The 17,546-nt window shown below is 45.9% G+C and overlaps 1 protein-coding gene across 2 annotated transcripts in view; it reads right to left on the reverse strand.

The window, feature by feature from the left end:
- Nucleotides 1-8,057: 8,057 nt before the first annotated feature.
- Nucleotides 8,058-17,546, reverse strand: part of tmeff1a (transmembrane protein with EGF-like and two follistatin-like domains 1a) — a 77,785-nt gene continuing 68,296 nt past the window's right edge. Inside the window, exons 5-10 of one of the 2 annotated variants that reach the window (XM_021612637.2) lie at nucleotides 16,002-16,098; nucleotides 15,510-15,658; nucleotides 11,675-11,725; nucleotides 10,804-10,921; nucleotides 10,386-10,547; nucleotides 8,058-9,860 (exon numbers count right to left, since the gene is read on the reverse strand). In XM_021612637.2, the coding sequence (XP_021468312.1) occupies nucleotides 9,776-9,860; nucleotides 10,386-10,547; nucleotides 10,804-10,921; nucleotides 11,675-11,725; nucleotides 15,510-15,658; nucleotides 16,002-16,098 (662 nt within the window). In that variant the 3' untranslated portion in view covers nucleotides 8,058-9,775. Of the gene's footprint in view, nucleotides 9,861-10,385; nucleotides 10,548-10,803; nucleotides 10,922-11,674; nucleotides 11,729-15,509; nucleotides 15,659-16,001; nucleotides 16,099-17,546 lie in introns of both variants that reach the window. The other variant, XM_021612636.2, reaches the window with a different exon arrangement.

Genomic DNA, 17,546 nt, shown 5'->3' on the forward strand with positions numbered 1-17,546 from the left:
TGTTTTGTGATCTCTCTCTCTCCCTACTTCCCTCCTTCCCTCCTTCCCTCACTCCATCCCCACAGAACAGTGTTTTGTGATCTCTCTCTCCCTACCTCCCTCCATCCCCCCAAAACAGTGTTTTGTTTTGTAATCCCTCCCTCCCTCCCCTCCCTCCCTCACTCCCTCCCTCACTCCAGAACAGTGTTTTGTGATCTCTCTCTCTCTCCCTACTTCCCTCCTTCCCTCATTCCCTCACTCCATCCCCCCAGAACAGTGTTTTGTGATCTCTCTCTCCCTACCTCCCTCCCTCCCTCCATCCCCCCAAAACAGTGTTTTGTTTAGTAATCCCTCCCTCCCCCCTCCCTCCCTCCCTCCAGAACAGTGTTTTGTGATCTCTCTCTCTCCCTACTTCCCTCCTTCCCTCCTTCCCTCACTCCATTACCCCCAGAACAGTGTTTTGTGATGTCTCTCCCTAGCTCCCTCCCTCCCTCAATCCCCCCAGAACAGTGTTTTGTGATCTCTCTCTCCCTACTTCCCTCCCTCCCCCAGAACAGTGTTTTGTTTTGTGATCTCTCTCTCCCTACCTCCCTCCATTCCCCAGAACAGGGTTTTGTGATCCCTCCCTCCCTCCCTCCCTCCCTCCCTCCCTCCCTCCCTCCCTCCCTCCCTCCCTCCCTCCCTCCCTCCCTCCCTCCCTCCCTCCCCCCAGAACAGTGTTTTGTGATCTCTCTCTCCCTACCTCCCTCCCTCCATCCCCCTAGAACAGTTTTTTGTGATCTCTCTCTCTCCATACCTCCCTCCCTCCCTCCATCCCCCCAGAAGTGTTTTGTGATCTCTCTCTCCCTACCTCCCTCCATCCCTCCATCCCCCAAGAACAGTGTTTTGTGATCTCTCTCTCTCCCTACCTCCCTCCCTCCCTCCCCCATCCATCCTCCCAGAACAGTGTTTTGTGATCTCTCTCTCCCTACCTCCCTCCCTCCATCCCACCAGAACAGTGTTTTGTTTTGTGATCTCTCTCTTCCTACCTCCCTCCCTCCCTCCCTCCACCCAGAAAATTGTTTTGTTTTGTGATCTCTCTCTCCTTACCTCCCTCCATCCGTCCCCCCAGAACAGTGTTTTATTTTGTGATCTCTCTCTCCCTACCTCCCTCCCTCCATTCCACAGAACAGGGTTTTGTGATCCCTCCCTCCCTCCCTCCCTCCCTCCCTCCCTCCCTCCCTCCCTCCCTCCCTCCCTCCCTCCCTCCCTCCCTCCCTCCCTCCCTCCCCCCAAAACAGTGTATTGTGATCTCTCTCTCCCTCCCTCCCTCCATTCCTCAGAACAGGGTTTTGTGATCCCTCCCTCCCTCCCCCCAGAACAGTGTTTTGTGATCTCTCTCTCCCTACCTCCCTCCATCCCCAAGAACAGCGTTTTGTGATCTCTCTCTCTCCCTACCTCCCTCCCTCCCTCCCCCATCCATCCTCCCAGAACAGTGTTTTGTGATCTCTCTCTCCCTACCTCCCTCCCTCCCTCCGTCCCCCCAAAACAGTGTTTTGTGATCTCTCTCTCTCCCTACTTCCCTCCTTCCCTCCTTCCCTCACTCCATCCCCCCAGAACAGTGTTTTGTGATCTCTCCCCCTACCTCCCTCCCTCCCTCCCTCCATCCCCCCAGAACAGTGTTTTGTGATCTCTCTCCCTCCCTCCCTCCCTCCTTCCCTCCATCCCCCCCAGAACAGTGTTTTGTGACCTCTCTCTCCCTCCATCCCTCCATCCGTCCCCCCAGAACAGTGTTTTATTTTGTGATCTCTCTCTCCCTCCCTCCCTCCTTCCCTCCAGAACAGTGTTTTGTGACCTCTCTCTCCCTACCTCCCTCCACCCAGAACATTGTTTTGTTTGGTGATCTCTCCTTACCTCCCTCCATCCCTCCCTCCGTCCACCCAGAACAGTGTTTTATTTTGTGATCTCTCTCTACCTCCCTCCCTCCCTCCATTCCTCAGAACAGGGTTTTGTCCTCCCTCCCTCCCTCCCTCCCTCCCCCCAGAACAGTTTATTGTGATCTCTCTCTCTCCCTACCTCCCTCCCTCCCTCCCTCCAGAACAGTGTTTTGTGATCTCTCTCTCCCTCCCTCCCTCCATCCCCCTAGAACAGTTTTTTATGATCTCTCTCTCCATACCTCCCTCCCTCCCTCCATCCCCCCAGAACAGTGTTTTGTGATCTCTCTCTCCCTACCTCCCTCCATCCCTCCATCCACCAAGAACAGTGTTTTGTTTTGTGATCTCTCTGTCCCTACCTCCCTCCCTCCCTCCATCCCCCCAAAACAGTGTTTTGTTTTGTGATCTCTCTCTCTCTCCCTACCTCCATCCAGAACAGTGTTTTGTGATCTCTCTCCCTACCTCCCTCCCTCCCTCCATCCCACCAGAACAGTGTTTTGTTTTGTGATCTCTCTGTCCCTACCTCCCTCCCTCCCTCCATCCCCCCAAAACAGTGTTTTGTTTTGTGATCTCTCTCTATCTACCTCCCTCCCTCCATCCCCCCACAACAGGGTTTTGTGATCCCTCCCTCCCTCACTCCCTCCATCCCTCCCCAAAGAACAGTGTTTTGATCTCTCTACCCCTCCCTCCCCCGAGAAAAGTGTTTTGTTTTGTGACCTCCCTCCCTCCCTCCCTCCCCCCAGAACAGTGTTTTGTTTTGTGATCCCTCCCTCCCTCCCTCCCTCCCTCCAGAACAGTGTATTGTGATCTCTCTCTCCCTACCTCCCTCCATCCCTCCATCCCCCAAGAACAGTGTTTTGTGATCTCTCTCTCTCCCTACCTCCCTCCCTCCCCCCCTCCATCCATCCCCGCAGAACAGTGTTTTGTGATCTCTCTCTCCCTACCTCCCTCCCTCCATCCCCCAAAACAGTGTTTTGTTTTGTAATCCCTCCCTCCCTCCCTCCCTCCAGAACAGTGTTTTGTGATCTCTCTCCCTACCTCCCTCCCTCCCTCCATCCCCCCAGAACAGTGTTTTGTTTTGTGATCTCTCCCTCCCTCCCTCCCTCCTTCCCTCCATCTCCCCAGAACTGTGTTTTGTGACCGCTCTCTCCCTACTTCCCTCCCCCCCCAGAACAGTGTTTTGTTTTGTGATCTCTCTCTCCTTACCTCCCTCCATCCCTCCCTCCGTCCCCCCAGAACAGTGTTTTATTTTGTGATCTCTCCCTCCCTCCCTCCCTCCATTCCTCAGAACAGGGTTTTGTGATCCCTCCCTCCCTCCCTCCCCCCAGAACAGTGTATTGTGATCTCTCTCTCTCCCTACCTCCCTCCATCCCCCCAGAACAGTGTTTTGTGATCTCTCTCTCTCTCCCTACCTCCCTCCCTCCCTTCATCCCCCTAGAACAGTTTTTTTGTGATCTCTCTCTCCATACCTCCCTCCCTCCCTCCATCCCCCCAGAACAGTGTTTTGTGATCTCTCTCCCTCCATCCCTCCATCCCCCAAGAACAGTGTTTTGTGATCTCTCTCTCTCCCTAACTCCATCCCTCCCTCCCTCCCTCCATCCCTCCATCCCCCAGAACAGTGTTTTGTGATCCCTCCCTCCCTCCCCCCAGGACAGTGTTTTGTAATCCCTCCCTCCCTCCCTCCCCAGAAGAGTGTTTTGTTTTGTGATCTCTCTCTCCCTACCTCCCTCCCTCCATCCCCCAGAACAGTGTTTTGTTTTGTGATCCCTCCCTCCCTCCCTCCCCCCAGAACAGTGTTTTGTGATCTCTCTCTCCATCCCTCCCTCCCTCCCCTCCCCCCAGAACAGTGTTTTGTGATCTCTCTCTCCATCCCTCCCTCCCTCCATCCCCCCAGAACAGTGTTTTGTGATCTCTCTCCCCCTCCCTCCCTCCCTCCCTCCCTCCCTCCCTCCCTCCCTCCCTCCCTCCCTCCCAGTAAAACTTGTTTTTCTCAGTTAAATGTTTGGTGGATGCATGGTGTTGCTTTGTCCTCAGTCCTCCTTTGAATGCTGTGTGTAACATGATGGCATGTTAACCTGAGTTTAGCAGGTTAATCATATTAATGTCAGATTACATTCTATTATTTGGCACTGGCTATGTACTGTTAGTGTAGCAGGTTCTTCCTTTCATGTGTCCCTCCTGTACTCCCTGTTCACCCATGACTGTGTGGCCAAGCACATTAACCATCTGAGCCACTGCCTGTACACCCCGCTATCATCCACTAGATGTTCAGGAGTCTTATGGCTTGGGGGTAGAAGCTGTTTAGAAGCCTCTTGGACCTAGACTTGGAACTCCGGTACTGCTTGCCATGTGGTAGGAGGGAGAACAGTCTATGACTAGGGTGGCTGGAGTCTTTGACAATTTTATAGAGGTCCTGGATGGCAGGAAGTTTGGCCCCAGTGATGTACTGGGCCGTTCGCACTACCCTCTGTAGTGCCTTGCGGTCGGAGGCCTAGAAGTTGCCATAACAGACAGTGATGCAACCAGTCAAGATGCTCTCGATGGTACAGCTGTAGAACCTTTTTGAGGATCTGAGGACCCATGCCAAATCTTTTCAGTCTCCTGAGGGGGAATAGGTTTTGTCGGCTTCACGACTGTCATAGTGTGCCTGGACCATGTTAGTTTGTTGGTGATGTGGACACCAAGGAACTTGAAGCTCTCAACCTGCTACACTGCAGCACCGTCGATGAGAATGGGGGAGTGCTTGGTCCTCTTTTTCCTGTAGTCCACAATCATCTCCTTTGGCTTGATCATGTTGAGGGAGAGGTTGTTGTCCTGGCACCACACGGCCAGGTCTCTGACCTGTAGGCTGTCTTGTTGTTGTCAGTGATCAGGCCTACCTGTCACGCCCTGACTTAGAGAGCTTTTTATGTCTCTATTTTGGTTTGGTCAGGGTGTGATTTGGGTGGGCATTCTATGTTCAGTTTTCTATGTTTTGTATTTCTTTGTTTTGGCCGGGTATGGTTCTCAATCAGGAACAGCTGTCTATCATTGTCTCTGATTGGGAACCATACTTAGGTAGCCTTTTCCCACCTGTATTTTGTGGGTAGTTGTTTTCTGTTTAGTGTTCTGCACCTGACAGGACTGTTTCGGTTTCGTTTCTCACTTTGTTCTAGTGTTCAGTGTTAATAAAAATCATGAACACTTACCACGCTGCGCTTTGGTCCAATCCTTCATGCAACGATGACGTTACACTACCAATGTTGTGTCATCTGCAAATTTAATTATGGTTTTGGAGTCGTGCCTGGCTGTGCAGTCATGAGTGAACAGGGAGTACAGGAGGAGGTTGAGCACATACCCCTGAGGGGCCCCTGTGTTGAGGATCAGCGTGGCGGATGTGTTACCTACAGTTGAAGTCAGAAGTTTACATTCTGTCACGGCCGTCAAAAGAAGTGGACCAAAGTGCAGCGTGGTGAAGGTACATATTCCTTTTATTTTAGAAAATGACACCAACAAACGAAGAAAACAACCGTGAAGCTTACAGGGCTAAGTGCCACTAACAAAGATAACGTCCCACAAATGACAAAAGGGGAAAAGGCTGAACCATACCCGGCCAAAACATAGAAATACAAAATCATAGAAAACAGAACATAGAATGCCCACCCAAATCACACCCTGACCAAACCAAATAGAGACATTAAAAAGGCTCACTAAGGTCAGGGCGTGACACACACCTTAGCCAAATACATTTAAACTTAGTTTTTCACAATTCCGGACATTTAATCCTAGTAAAACATTCCCTGTCTTAGGTATGTTAGGATCACCACTTTATTTTAAGAATGTGAAATGTCAGAATAATAGTAGAGAGAATTACTTATTTCAGATTTGATTTCTTTCATTACATTCCCAGTGGCTCAGAAGTGTACATACACTCAATTAGTATTTGGTAGCATTGCCTTTAAATTGTTTAACTTGGGTCAAACGTTTTTCGGGTAGCCTTCCACAAGCTTCCCACAATAAGTTGGGTGAATTTTGGCCCATTCCTCCTGACAGAGCTGGTGTAACTGAGTCAGGTTTGTAGTCCTCCCTGCTCGAAAACGCTTTTTCAGTTCGGTCCAAAATTTTTCTATAGGTTTGAGGTCAGGGCTTTGTGATGGCCTCTCCAATACCTTTGTTGTCCTTAAGCCATTTTGTCACAACTTTGGAAGTATGCTTGGAAGACCCATTTGCGACCAAGCTTTAACTTCCTGACTGATGTCTTGAGATGTTGCGTCAATATATCCACATAATTTTCCTTCCTCATGATGCCATCTATTTGTGAATTGCACCAATCCTTCTTGCAGCAAAGCACCCCACAACATGATGCTGCCACCCCCGTGCTTCACGGTTGGGATGGGTGTTCTTCGGCTTGCAAGCCTCCCCCTTTTTCCTCCATACCTCCCCCTTTTTCCTCCAGATGGTGATTATGGCCAAACAGTTTTATTTTTGTTTCATCAGACTAGAGGATATTTCTCCAAAAAGTATGATCTTTGTCCCTATGTGTAGTTGCAAACTGTAGTCTGGCTTTTTTATGGCGTTTTTTTTATGGTAGCTTCTTTCATGCTGAGTGGCCTATCAGGTTATGTCGATGTAGGACTCGTTTTACTGTGGATATAGATACTTTGCACCTGTTTCCTCCAGCATCTTCACAAGGTCCTTTGCTGTTGTTCTGGGATTGATTTGCACATTTCGCATCAAAGTACGTTCATCTCTAGGAGACAGAACGCGTTTCCTTCCTGAGCAGTAGGACGGCTGCGTGGTACTATGGTGTTTATACTTGCGTACTATTGTTTGTACAGATGAACGTGGTGCCTTCTGGCATTTGGAAATTGCTCCCAAGGATGAACCAGACTTGTGGAGGTCTACAATTACTTTTCTGAGGTCTTGGCTGATTTCTTTTGATTTTCCCATGATGTCAAGCAAAGAGGCACTGAGTTTGAAGGTAGGCCTTGAAATACATCCACAGGTACACCTCCAATTGACATAATTTTCTGGAATTTCCAAGCTGTTTAAAGGCACAGTCAACTTAGTGTATGTAAGCCTCTGACCCACTGGAATTGTGATAGTGAATTATAAGTGAAAAAATTACTTGTCATGCACAAAGTAGATGTCCTATCCGACTATAGTTTGTTAACAAGAAATTTGTGGAGTGGTTGAAAAACGAGTTTTAATGACTCCAACCTAAGTGTATGTAAACTTCCGACTTCAACTGTACCCTTACCACCTCGGGGCGGCCTGTCAGGAAGTTCAGTATCCAGTTGCAGAGGGAGGCGTTTAGTCCCAGGGTCCTTAGCTTATTGATGAGCTTTGAGGGCACTATGGTGATGAACACTGAGCTGTAGTCAATGAATAGCATTCTCACATAGGTGTTCCCTTTGTCCAGGTGGGAAAGGGCAGTGTGGAGTGCAATAGAGACTGCATCATCTGTGGATCTGTTGGGGCGGTATGGAAATTGTAGTGGGTCTAGGGTTTCTGGGATAATTGTGTTGATTAGAATTTGTTAAATCGTCCATCATTCCGGTGAATGTGACCAATCTAAGATTTCTAGACACGCATCTGCCTCTGCAGTGATGATGTTCTGCTCGCCCAACGTCACACTTGTAAGCTCTCAAGTTTGGCCTGTCTGCTCGCGGGACCCATCCTCTGCGCTCTCAACTCAGTGTTTGCTTACTCAATTATGTTTCATCTTGCTGACCAGACCGCTCGCGAGCATTCGTCCGTGTGCCCCGCATGTTGATTTTTGTCCCCCCATACCAGACGTGATCAGGACACCCAATTTGAAATATCAAAACAAACTCTGAACCAACTATATTAATTTGGGGACAGGTCAAAAAGCAAAATAAATATTTATGGAAATTTAGCTAGCTAGCTTGCTGCTGCTAGCTAATTTGTCCTATTTAACTAGCTATCTAGCTAATTTGTCCTGGGATATAAACATTGTGTTATTTTACCTGAAAGGCAAAAGGTCCTCTACTCCGACAATTAATCCACAGAAAAGTGTAAATGTAGTTCATTTTTAGTAATCTCTCCTCCTTCAGGCTTCTTCTTTGGACTTTATATGGCGGTTGGCAACCAACTTTAAGGCGCATTATTACCACCAACTGGACTGGAGTACGGACCTCAGTTCATCTGTCAATCACCCACTGGGTAAATTCTCCTAAAAACCAATGAGGTGGGAAAGGCGGGACTTGCAGCGCATCAAGCGTCAAACAGAACACGAGTGGTGTGGTTACCCTTCCCTCTCTGTTGAGGGATGACAGTGTACTAAAACAGGACATTCATTCCTATTATTCCTATTGATGCATTCCAAACCATGACACATTAAAAAACATTTCCATTTTATTTTTTGGGGACAAAAATTGCCTATGAAGTCCTACATGCAGAAGATCAACGACATGTCAAACACATTCTAGTCACATTTATAGTCACGGCTGAGATGGTAAAGAACAAGTAGAAACACTTTGCTCAAAGACCTACGACCAGATGTAGGCAGACTAAAGACATTTACATAAAGGCCCCAGTGATGAAATAAATAACTACTTAAACTGGCGGTTAAGCATTACACTTTGGACCTCGGAAGTGTTCTTTTTCATCCTATTCATTCGTCCATTCAACATTTTCTCTGTATTTGGAATGTCTTGCTGAGGAGCAAATGTAAGTAACGTTTTGTGGAGAAACAACAACAGCATTACATCCTCACATTCAAAGAAAACCCTTGATTACATCCATTTCGGCAACCAATACGTTTTTAAGTTTTTATTATCTCAATGTGTAGTCCTTCATTTTGTATCATTAAACTAAATACCACTGCTCCCCCAAAGTCAACAGCTCTTTCATTACAATCCTGTGATTGTAAGACAGTTAAAAGACCCCCCCCCAAAAATGCTGCCCCAACGCATTACAATCCACTTTCATGTCTCCGCCATCAAAGTCAAACTCCAGTCATAGATACTTTGATGTAACCCAGTATGATTGGTTTGAGAAGACTGACAGGAGAATTATTTTAAACATTACACATTCCTTTTTTCCCCCACTGACAAATCAATCAATCTACCATCCATTCTATTTTACATGGAGGCCTATCATAATGTGCTGGCATAATCGGACTGGTAGAGCTGCTGAGATGAAAGCTTTGAGGACTTGTCATCTTTTCTTTAAGTTAAAACTACACCACAGAACACAGTTTCACAAGTCATGCAATATACCGTACAGTAACTAGAATTAGAAAAAGAATCCTCATAATAATAATGTAAACGTAAAAAATGTCACCATGAATAAAATGACAAAATAAATGATTAGCTAGTTAAAACACAGTGTATTCTTTAAAATTGTAATTACATATCAAAGAATAAGTGTAAACATATTATCCACCTTGCTGGCTGACCCCTCACCCAATAAATAAAAACGTCATTTTGGTGATCAGCTGCACATCATTTGTAAAAAGACAGAGAGAGAGAGAGTCTTGGAGATAATTGTTTCCAATACGTAGCACATTCCATATAGGCAGACGCTGTATATGTTTCCTTGGGATTCATTTTCCAGTTCGCCGAAGGTACCGTATTTTCGAAAAAAGCAAAAAGTAAACAAACAGGAATAAAAAAAGAACTAAACAAAAATGCCGATATAAGGGTAAGCGACGAGCGGCATGGTCGACGGTTCCTCCTACCAGTATGTGGCTGGAAAATGTAAAAAATAGCGCTGCAATATACGCTACATATCCACCAGAGAAACAGAAAAGTAAGGTCCCTGAAATAAATATCCTCATTCTTCTATATTTTTGGAAGAATAAAATAATAAAATGACACATCTTTACATAAAAAAAATTGTGTTCCACGTTGTAAGAAAAAAATATTAAAAAACACGAGCTATACCATCCTGGAGTTAGTGTCTGATGAGAAGTGTCCGAGGTTTTGCTTTTGTCGACGGCCACGGTTGTTTTTCGGGCATTTCCTGTAAGTACAAAAAAGGAAATTAGTTTTGAGCCTCAGATTCTAAGTCGGTGCTTAAAACTAAGCTATGAGAGATTTATGTGGTTTTGTTAAATGATGGATGGTTTGTTTAACTGTCGGCTAGGGAAGATTAACTTTCCCCACACACATTAATATTGTATTCTCTTCTAAATAACTGAATAACTTAATAAAACTCGACAGCAAGTTAATTGATTGCCTTTGATCCAGATGTTATATCTCAGCATCCATACACCTACTCTACGTAATTACTATCATGCGATGAGTAACCTTGCCTAAGATTTGAACAGCTAGGCTTTAGCTCAGCGGACTAACAGTCCTGTGCCACGCCGGAGACCTAGGTTTAAACCCTCGTCAGTCACACATACGGTTGGCTTCCTTGGCTGTAAAGGCGTACACACCTCACGCCTAGGGTTATTTTCAATCCTCTCAGTCGCTGAACTTGACGACAATGTGGAAGACCGAAACGTCACACCCTCCGTGAGAGTTGCGACACCTAGCCGCTTACCTCATGATGCACATCACCACGGCAACGATGACGGCGATCTGTACGGCGCCAATGATGGCGGCGATGAGGACGTAGTGGAGCTTCTGGCCGCTGGGCACCACATACAGGACGTTGAAGTCCTGGGGCTCCTCGCACTGTGCCCCCTTGTAGCCCGAGTCACACCTGTTGGCGCCATCGCAAGGAGACAGAGTCACGATGAAAAAAAAATGACAGCTGTACAATGTCACAATGCTCCATTTCTATTATGAACAAAATGTTCCGACCCTTCCATTTATGACAGACACATGACATACAGATTATCAGACCGCTTCATGCTCTATCCAAACAGTGGGGCGTCTCGCCTGTCAGCGATCTGCCTGCAGCACGTGAACGGGAAAGAAGAAAGGAAAGGAGGAGCCACGACAGATATGAGACAGACCTGCAGGTGGCCATGTTGTACTTGATCTCGCATTTCCCGTGTACACAGAAGCCAGCGTAGCTCTCCGCACAGGGGATGTGCATCCCGGCGTAGAAGCCATCCCCTGGGTCTGCGGTGTCTGAAATGGAATTTTAGAAGAAAAGACATAACCCAAGCAACTTTGCAAACTATTCCTAGCAATCGCCAGATCCCTAATTATTTCAAAGACTTCTTTTGAGCGCAACTGTTTATTTATTTTGGCCTAGGACACGTGAACTACTGTGTCTACAGCAATATAGCTGTCAGCTGCGAATGTGTACATCAAAATCAAGTAAACTACTAAATCTTAAAATGAAAACAAACATTCCCAAAAAATAAGGAGAGAATGGCATTTGCGGTAATGATATGTGACGACATCACATGCACGTTTTGATTTGATTCCCTCTCTCGTTAGGAATAGCTGTATGTCATGTGTATGTTAGGCATTGTTATGGTAACCTTTTTGTCGGTAGCATTTGATTGCACAGTATTATGAATTGCATCGGCACTGAAGCCATCGATTCAAAATGCTCAGAGATGTATGGGAATGACGAGAGATTGAGTTGATTATAATAGCAATGCACAAAATGAAAAGATGCAAAATACAGTCCTGGGTGCTTTTTGAATTCTGTTGTATCTGTTCTTCTTTTGATCTGCTTCTACGCTACAGTAAGTAGGTGAAGTGGTGTATTGGTACGCTGTATTACAATATGTTCGCCGAGCGTTTAACAAAAAAAATATATATATACTGTAGCTTTATGGTGGGATTATGACTTCAATGCCACTACATAAATCAACAATTGCAATACAATGACAGGTAGATTAAATAGAGTCAATTGAAAAAAATGCTTGCCTAAAAGATTGTACGAACTGCCGTCATCTTTCTTCCCCATTTTCTCTTTATCTGCTGGTGGAAATGAGAGAAGATAAGTTGAAGCTTTCTCTCACACACACATATTCATATAATACACATGTGTATATAGTATGTGTGTGAAATAGGACAGACATAAGCACCCACCAAATGATAATGAATAATATGATTGCACACACACACACTCATTCAATTATGTTGTTCATCATGAATACAGTCATCAGAATACGACCAAGGTTTTAGATACACATTCCTCCTGAGGTCTTTTTAAGAGTTGGTAAATGTAGCCTATGCTACTGTTCGGTCTGTGCTGGTGCCTACCTCCTGATCTTATCAGGATTGGATATATAGCCATCACCCATCTGGTATGCTGGATGGCCTCTGTCTGTTTAGTCCCCTTAGATCTACGAGGGGGGACTAATGGGTTTGGGATTGGGCCCTATGTCTGCCTGTGAGGACTTGGAGTTGCCCGTCAGTCAGCCTGCCTGTGTCTGCCCGTCAGTCAGCCTGCCTGTGTCTGCCCGTCAGTCAGCCTGCCTGTGTCTGCCCGTCAGTCAGCCTGCCTGTGTCTGCCCGTCAGTCAGCCTGCCTGTGTCTGCCCGTCAGTCAGCCTGCCTGTGTCTGCCCGTCAGTCAGCCTGCCTGTGTCTGCCCGTCAGTCAGCCTGCCTGTGTCTGCCCGTCAGTCAGCCTGCCTGTGTTTGCCCGTCAGTCAGCCTGCCTGTCTCTGCCTGCCTGTTTATCTTGTCTGCATGTCTGTCAGTCTGTCTACACGAGAGACCGCTGGACGCAGGTCCTGTCCATCTGTCTGGCTACAGATCGGTCTCAAACAAACAAACTGGCTGAGAATGTTTCTCTTCATGGATGTTTGGAGGATAATTATTTCCCAGGGTTTCGAAGGAAGTGGGGGATGTTTGCTCTCTGTCTGAAGGGGGATATCTATCTGTCAGAACGGAGGCGTAAAAGAGGTCTATCTATGTGTTTACGGGCCTTTCGATGTGAGGTGAGTCCGGTATGTAACAACAAGTGCAGGGAGTTGTGCCAGTGCCTGTTGCTGTGATTGTGGTGTGTCTGTGTGTCAATCTGTGTTTCTGTGTTTGTAGTCTTCCTATCATACAAAAGTCGACAGCTAACGCTGGCTTGACACAACGCCGCTCTCGTCTTGTTGCGATGGCTCGCGGACGAGAGCGGTTGGTGGGGTGCATGTTAAACTGGAAGATGAGAGGAAAAGAGGAATAGAGTGAGGCTGTGAATAAGTAAACACGGCAGCACATACTCATCCATTTTTTAGATTCTATCCTTCCTCTAGAAATATTGACAGTGCCTCTTTCTTTTGTGTTTGTTTTTGATGTTGCACTGTGTAACGGCTCACAATGCAGCCACAGTGGGAAGTCAGTGATAGTTGAAAATTCTAGAGGGATAATCCTGGTTGTTTTAACCTAAAAAAAAAGTGTGCCTGATTATGAGAGAATTGCTGTGAGATGTAGCATTACTGAGATAGCTACAGATTTACCTTGCTGTTGCTTTGATGTGTAAAAATCTAACATGCAACAGTGGTTAAATATGTAGTGCCACCTGCAAACAAATGCTTGGGCTTTATTTTGAAGCTGTCGAGTTTACCAACCCTCGAGTTAGAGCACAACCTAAAGGAATTTAAATATGATCAAATATGTATCGACTCTAATCAATGACACTGTGGTTGAACGAATTAATCTGCTAAAATAAAATCATGGGGAAAGTATTAATTGAAACTGCGATAACATTTGGCATATGGGCTTTCGAGCGTCACAAAATATCTTAATCCCGGTTTGTGTCAAGGAAACCGGTGCAATCCTGGCAAGTTGGTCTGTTGCTCTACATAATGAGGCAGGTGCTCCTCCTCCCAGATCCTGCAAGGCACACTGTCGCTTAGACTTCTCTCCCACAGAGGCAATCAGTAGCTTTGTCATATCCGCTCCTGACATTTGCAAACCAGATTCCAAATAATATTATGCTTTCATTCAAATAATTGACCTGGGATTGATTGAGCATATCTGGCACAACAGAACCAATGGAATGCAAACCCCAAATGCAAACCCCTCCCACCTGGCAATACAGACAGGCTCAATCAGATGCTCAACGTATCTGAAAGAAAACAAATACTGCTTGATCCCAAGTCTGGACATTTGACTGCCTTAAACAACCAACAAGAAATCCATAAAAGGTCCTGCATTTTTTTCTATTAGGACCTGTGGGAACACTCGTTTTAGGCTATCGGCCAAGTTTTGTGTAAAAAATAAGTAGGGGGGGGGGGGGGTTATTGAGTAAATCAAGTCTAAGAAGATATACTCTGAGGATGGTTTTCTGAAATAGCTTGGGGTGTTGGCACTGTCAACCCCAGAGTCTGGAAACATCAGACAACAACACAGGACTACAAATGAGCCCCTCTCCACTACCGCCCCCCAAAAAAGTCATCCAGCATTGGCTAGATCAAAACTTCTCATACTGTGACCTGGGATAACAGAACTAATTTGAGCTTTTTCCCTCAAAAGATGCCTCTGAAACACACAAGGCGTAGCGAGCTTCAATCACGGCTGAGTAAATTGAATTCTGGGAAGGTTTCGACGTGACAGGGGTTTGGAATGGCAGCGGGGGAGTATAAATAAATGTTATTCCTTTTGAGGCGCTGGTCAGGGCTTGTGTGCTTGTTTACAGACTTCTGAGGCTTTGATACGCTTGCCTAGTGCTCATTGATTTCAGTGACTGATCGATCGGCTCAGTGCTGGCGACAGGTGTCTGCTTGGTGACGCTTATCTGGCTGCGAGCAGCTTCAGTCAGGCGAGCATGAAGGACTCTACGAGTGGAAACGGGGCCTAGCATTACCACAGCTTTGTGTCAAGTGTGACTTTGTATAACTTGTGCGATGAGGCTACAATGGGACGACAGCTTTTGGGGTAAGATAGCATATGGTTAGCTAGCATTTGTAGTAGCATAGGGTTAGCGTAAGAAAGTCTCCAGGTGAGATGAGTGAAGCTAACATTATTGTTCCTGGAACTAGTGTAATTACACTTCCCCGAGAGACTCAAAACGGTTGACTAAAATGTGAACATACTGCTTAAAGTGAGGCATTGGCCTAGCCCTAATATGGCTAGCTTCCTATGGCATCTACCATGATTATGGAGGCTAGCTGTATACTGTAGGTTTGGCCCAAATAGACTGGGGCCAGTTCCCAGTTTGTTTCCAGTGTAAGTAAGAGACTGACACTAGAATAATGCTAACACAAACACGGGCATTGTGTTTGGGCATGGTTATTGTTTGTTATTTTTGTGTGGTGTCTGTGGACTGAGCAGTTGTCTCGGGGGCACATCCGTGGCTTGGTGGAATTTGCCAGCATGCTGGGGAGTTTTTTTCCTTGCCAGCGGGCTACAGTGCGTAAATTCCCACCGCAAATCCGCACGAAGACTAGGGTTGAGTTATTGTAGGTTTTGGGGAAGCTCCGTATCTCATCTCTCTTCTGTGGTGCTCAGGGTGATTGTCAATTCTCGGGTTGTGGTCTAGTGTGCTCAGCAGAGGGGAAGAGCGAGTTCAAAAGGGACAAATTTAGGAATTTCAGTAGATGACTACGTCAAAATGGGAAAATCCCCAAATCTGGTCTTGCTGGGCTTTGAAAAGCTGCGCCATAACCTTTGCGAATTACAAAAGTACACCGATTCAACCCAGTTGTGTACAGTAGGTTGTTTGTGTGGCCAAATGAAAAAAAAACGTAAAAAAAAAACCAACCCATTTTACAAGCAGTAAACCAGTTTTACTAGTTGCAGAGAGCGTAGTGCTCAGTCTCACCTGGGCATCTCCCAAGATGCTTGACGTCGATCTGCTCCTGCTTCATGCACGAGGCTTCTCGGACCAGACAGGGGTTGTTGTAGGAGTTTCCGTCCGTGGCACACACAGGGTTCTCGTTGTGTCCACTGCAGTCAATGTTACATATGCACCTGACAGAAAGAGAGGAACATGTTTAACCCTTATTGTTTCACTCCAAACTCCTGGTCTACTTCCATCAGCGTCGACTACAGTATATTAGGAAGATCTCTTGGACGTGTACGTTCAGAGAGTGATTATGTAGGATTATACTCCATGATACTAATACTGTATATTGATGCAGTATGATATAGTATTGAAATGTAAAATGTATTTTAGATTCTAATGACAATGTGTTTAATATTGTTGGCACTACAATGAGGCCAGAGACAACTCATCAACGCTTAAGTTCAATATTCTATGACCTATTGTATGATATGAAAAAGATATTAGATAGTTACTATTTTAGACACTCACCAGACGTCCTCAGAGTCCTCGTCGCATTCCGCTCCATACTTGCACGTGCCGCACTTAGTGAACTTCTTCCCCGCGTCTGTGCCTGAGCCTTCGTATTCTGGGAGAGCAGGGTGGACAACATCCAAAACACTGTTACCAGCTATTTGGGTTTCATCCATAGTTTGTTTCATAGCATCCTGAACCATGGCTTTACTTATTCCTATTCTACTCTCTCTTGCTCAGGCAATGGCTCAGTATAGGAGAAAGCCCTAGCCCCTTGTCACTTTATGTAGAACCAAGATAACTAGGCGTGGTAGTAGCTTCACCTTGCCTTCTGATAGGCAAGTAGGATGTTTTGCCATATTCCTAATCAAATCTTTTCAGCGCCTAAGGGTTAAGGCCTAAGGGTTAAGGCCTAGGGCTTTTTCATGACTATCATTCACTAGGTTTCAAATCAATTGGCGACACACACCATATCATTATGTGACTCCAGGTTTACTTCCATGTGATGGTGAATATATCATATATTTGCACATAAAGGCGTTTCCACTGCCATCTCTCGCATAATACATTTTACAGACACAAAAAGATCCCACCATGTCGAACGAACAAATTATCTGCCGTCATTGTACCGAAACGTCCTGTTTCCATCACTCTCATTTACAGGAGGCGGATAAGGGGGGGGGGGGGGGGAGACACTAGTGACTCACACATTCTATTACACCAGGTTGAATGAGTAAAGGGATTTATATAATGACAGTGAAAAGAAACCATGGTATTTTGGAACTATAGCGATGCATTACTATTATCTGGCAGTGGAGTGGTGATTTTTTCAGTGGAGCAGAGCATTCACTACGGACAAGGCAATAACACCCAAACAACACCCAAATGCAGATATCAACGAGGTGAGGTATCATTATCATCTGTGTGCAAATGATTGGGGCTGTATTCATCGAGGGCCGTTTAGGGATTCATCCGGTGTAATTTCCTAATGTAAAACACGCCCACCACTGTCAAAGCAGATTACAATTAACCCATATTTGATCAAACGCAATAAACCAGGGCGGCCGTCGTGGGGGGAATTTGGGTTATCGCCGCTGTACTGACAGATTGGCCCGCTGCTTATGCTTGTATTGCCTGTGGTGCTCAGTTGTGTTTAGTCGGGATGACACAGGATCAATAGATAAAGATCTGCTAAGGCTTTGTTGTCGCTGCTAGGCTGACCTGTGTCACCAGATGTTGTCAGCATTACCCAAGAAATGTATACGTTATATTCTCCAAGAATAAATGGCTTTAGATACAGTCACATCCCAGATTATTTCCCCTTAAATTGTAGCATGTTATTACAGATTCGATTGATATACATTACTTGTGTGATAAAACAGAGACGTGAATATTATTTGTATCTGTAAGGGTTTTCCTCCTCCTCTTCGTCTGAGGAGGAGAAGCGAGAAGGATCGGAGGACCAATGCGCAGCGTGGTAAGTGTCCATGGTTCTTTAATAACAGAAACGCAACATGAACACACTACAAAACAATAAATGTGGCAAAACCCGAAAACAGTCCT

The sequence above is a fragment of the Oncorhynchus mykiss genome, chromosome 8, assembly GCF_013265735.2.
Source record: "Oncorhynchus mykiss isolate Arlee chromosome 8, USDA_OmykA_1.1, whole genome shotgun sequence".
Lineage (NCBI taxonomy): Eukaryota > Metazoa > Chordata > Actinopteri > Salmoniformes > Salmonidae > Oncorhynchus > Oncorhynchus mykiss.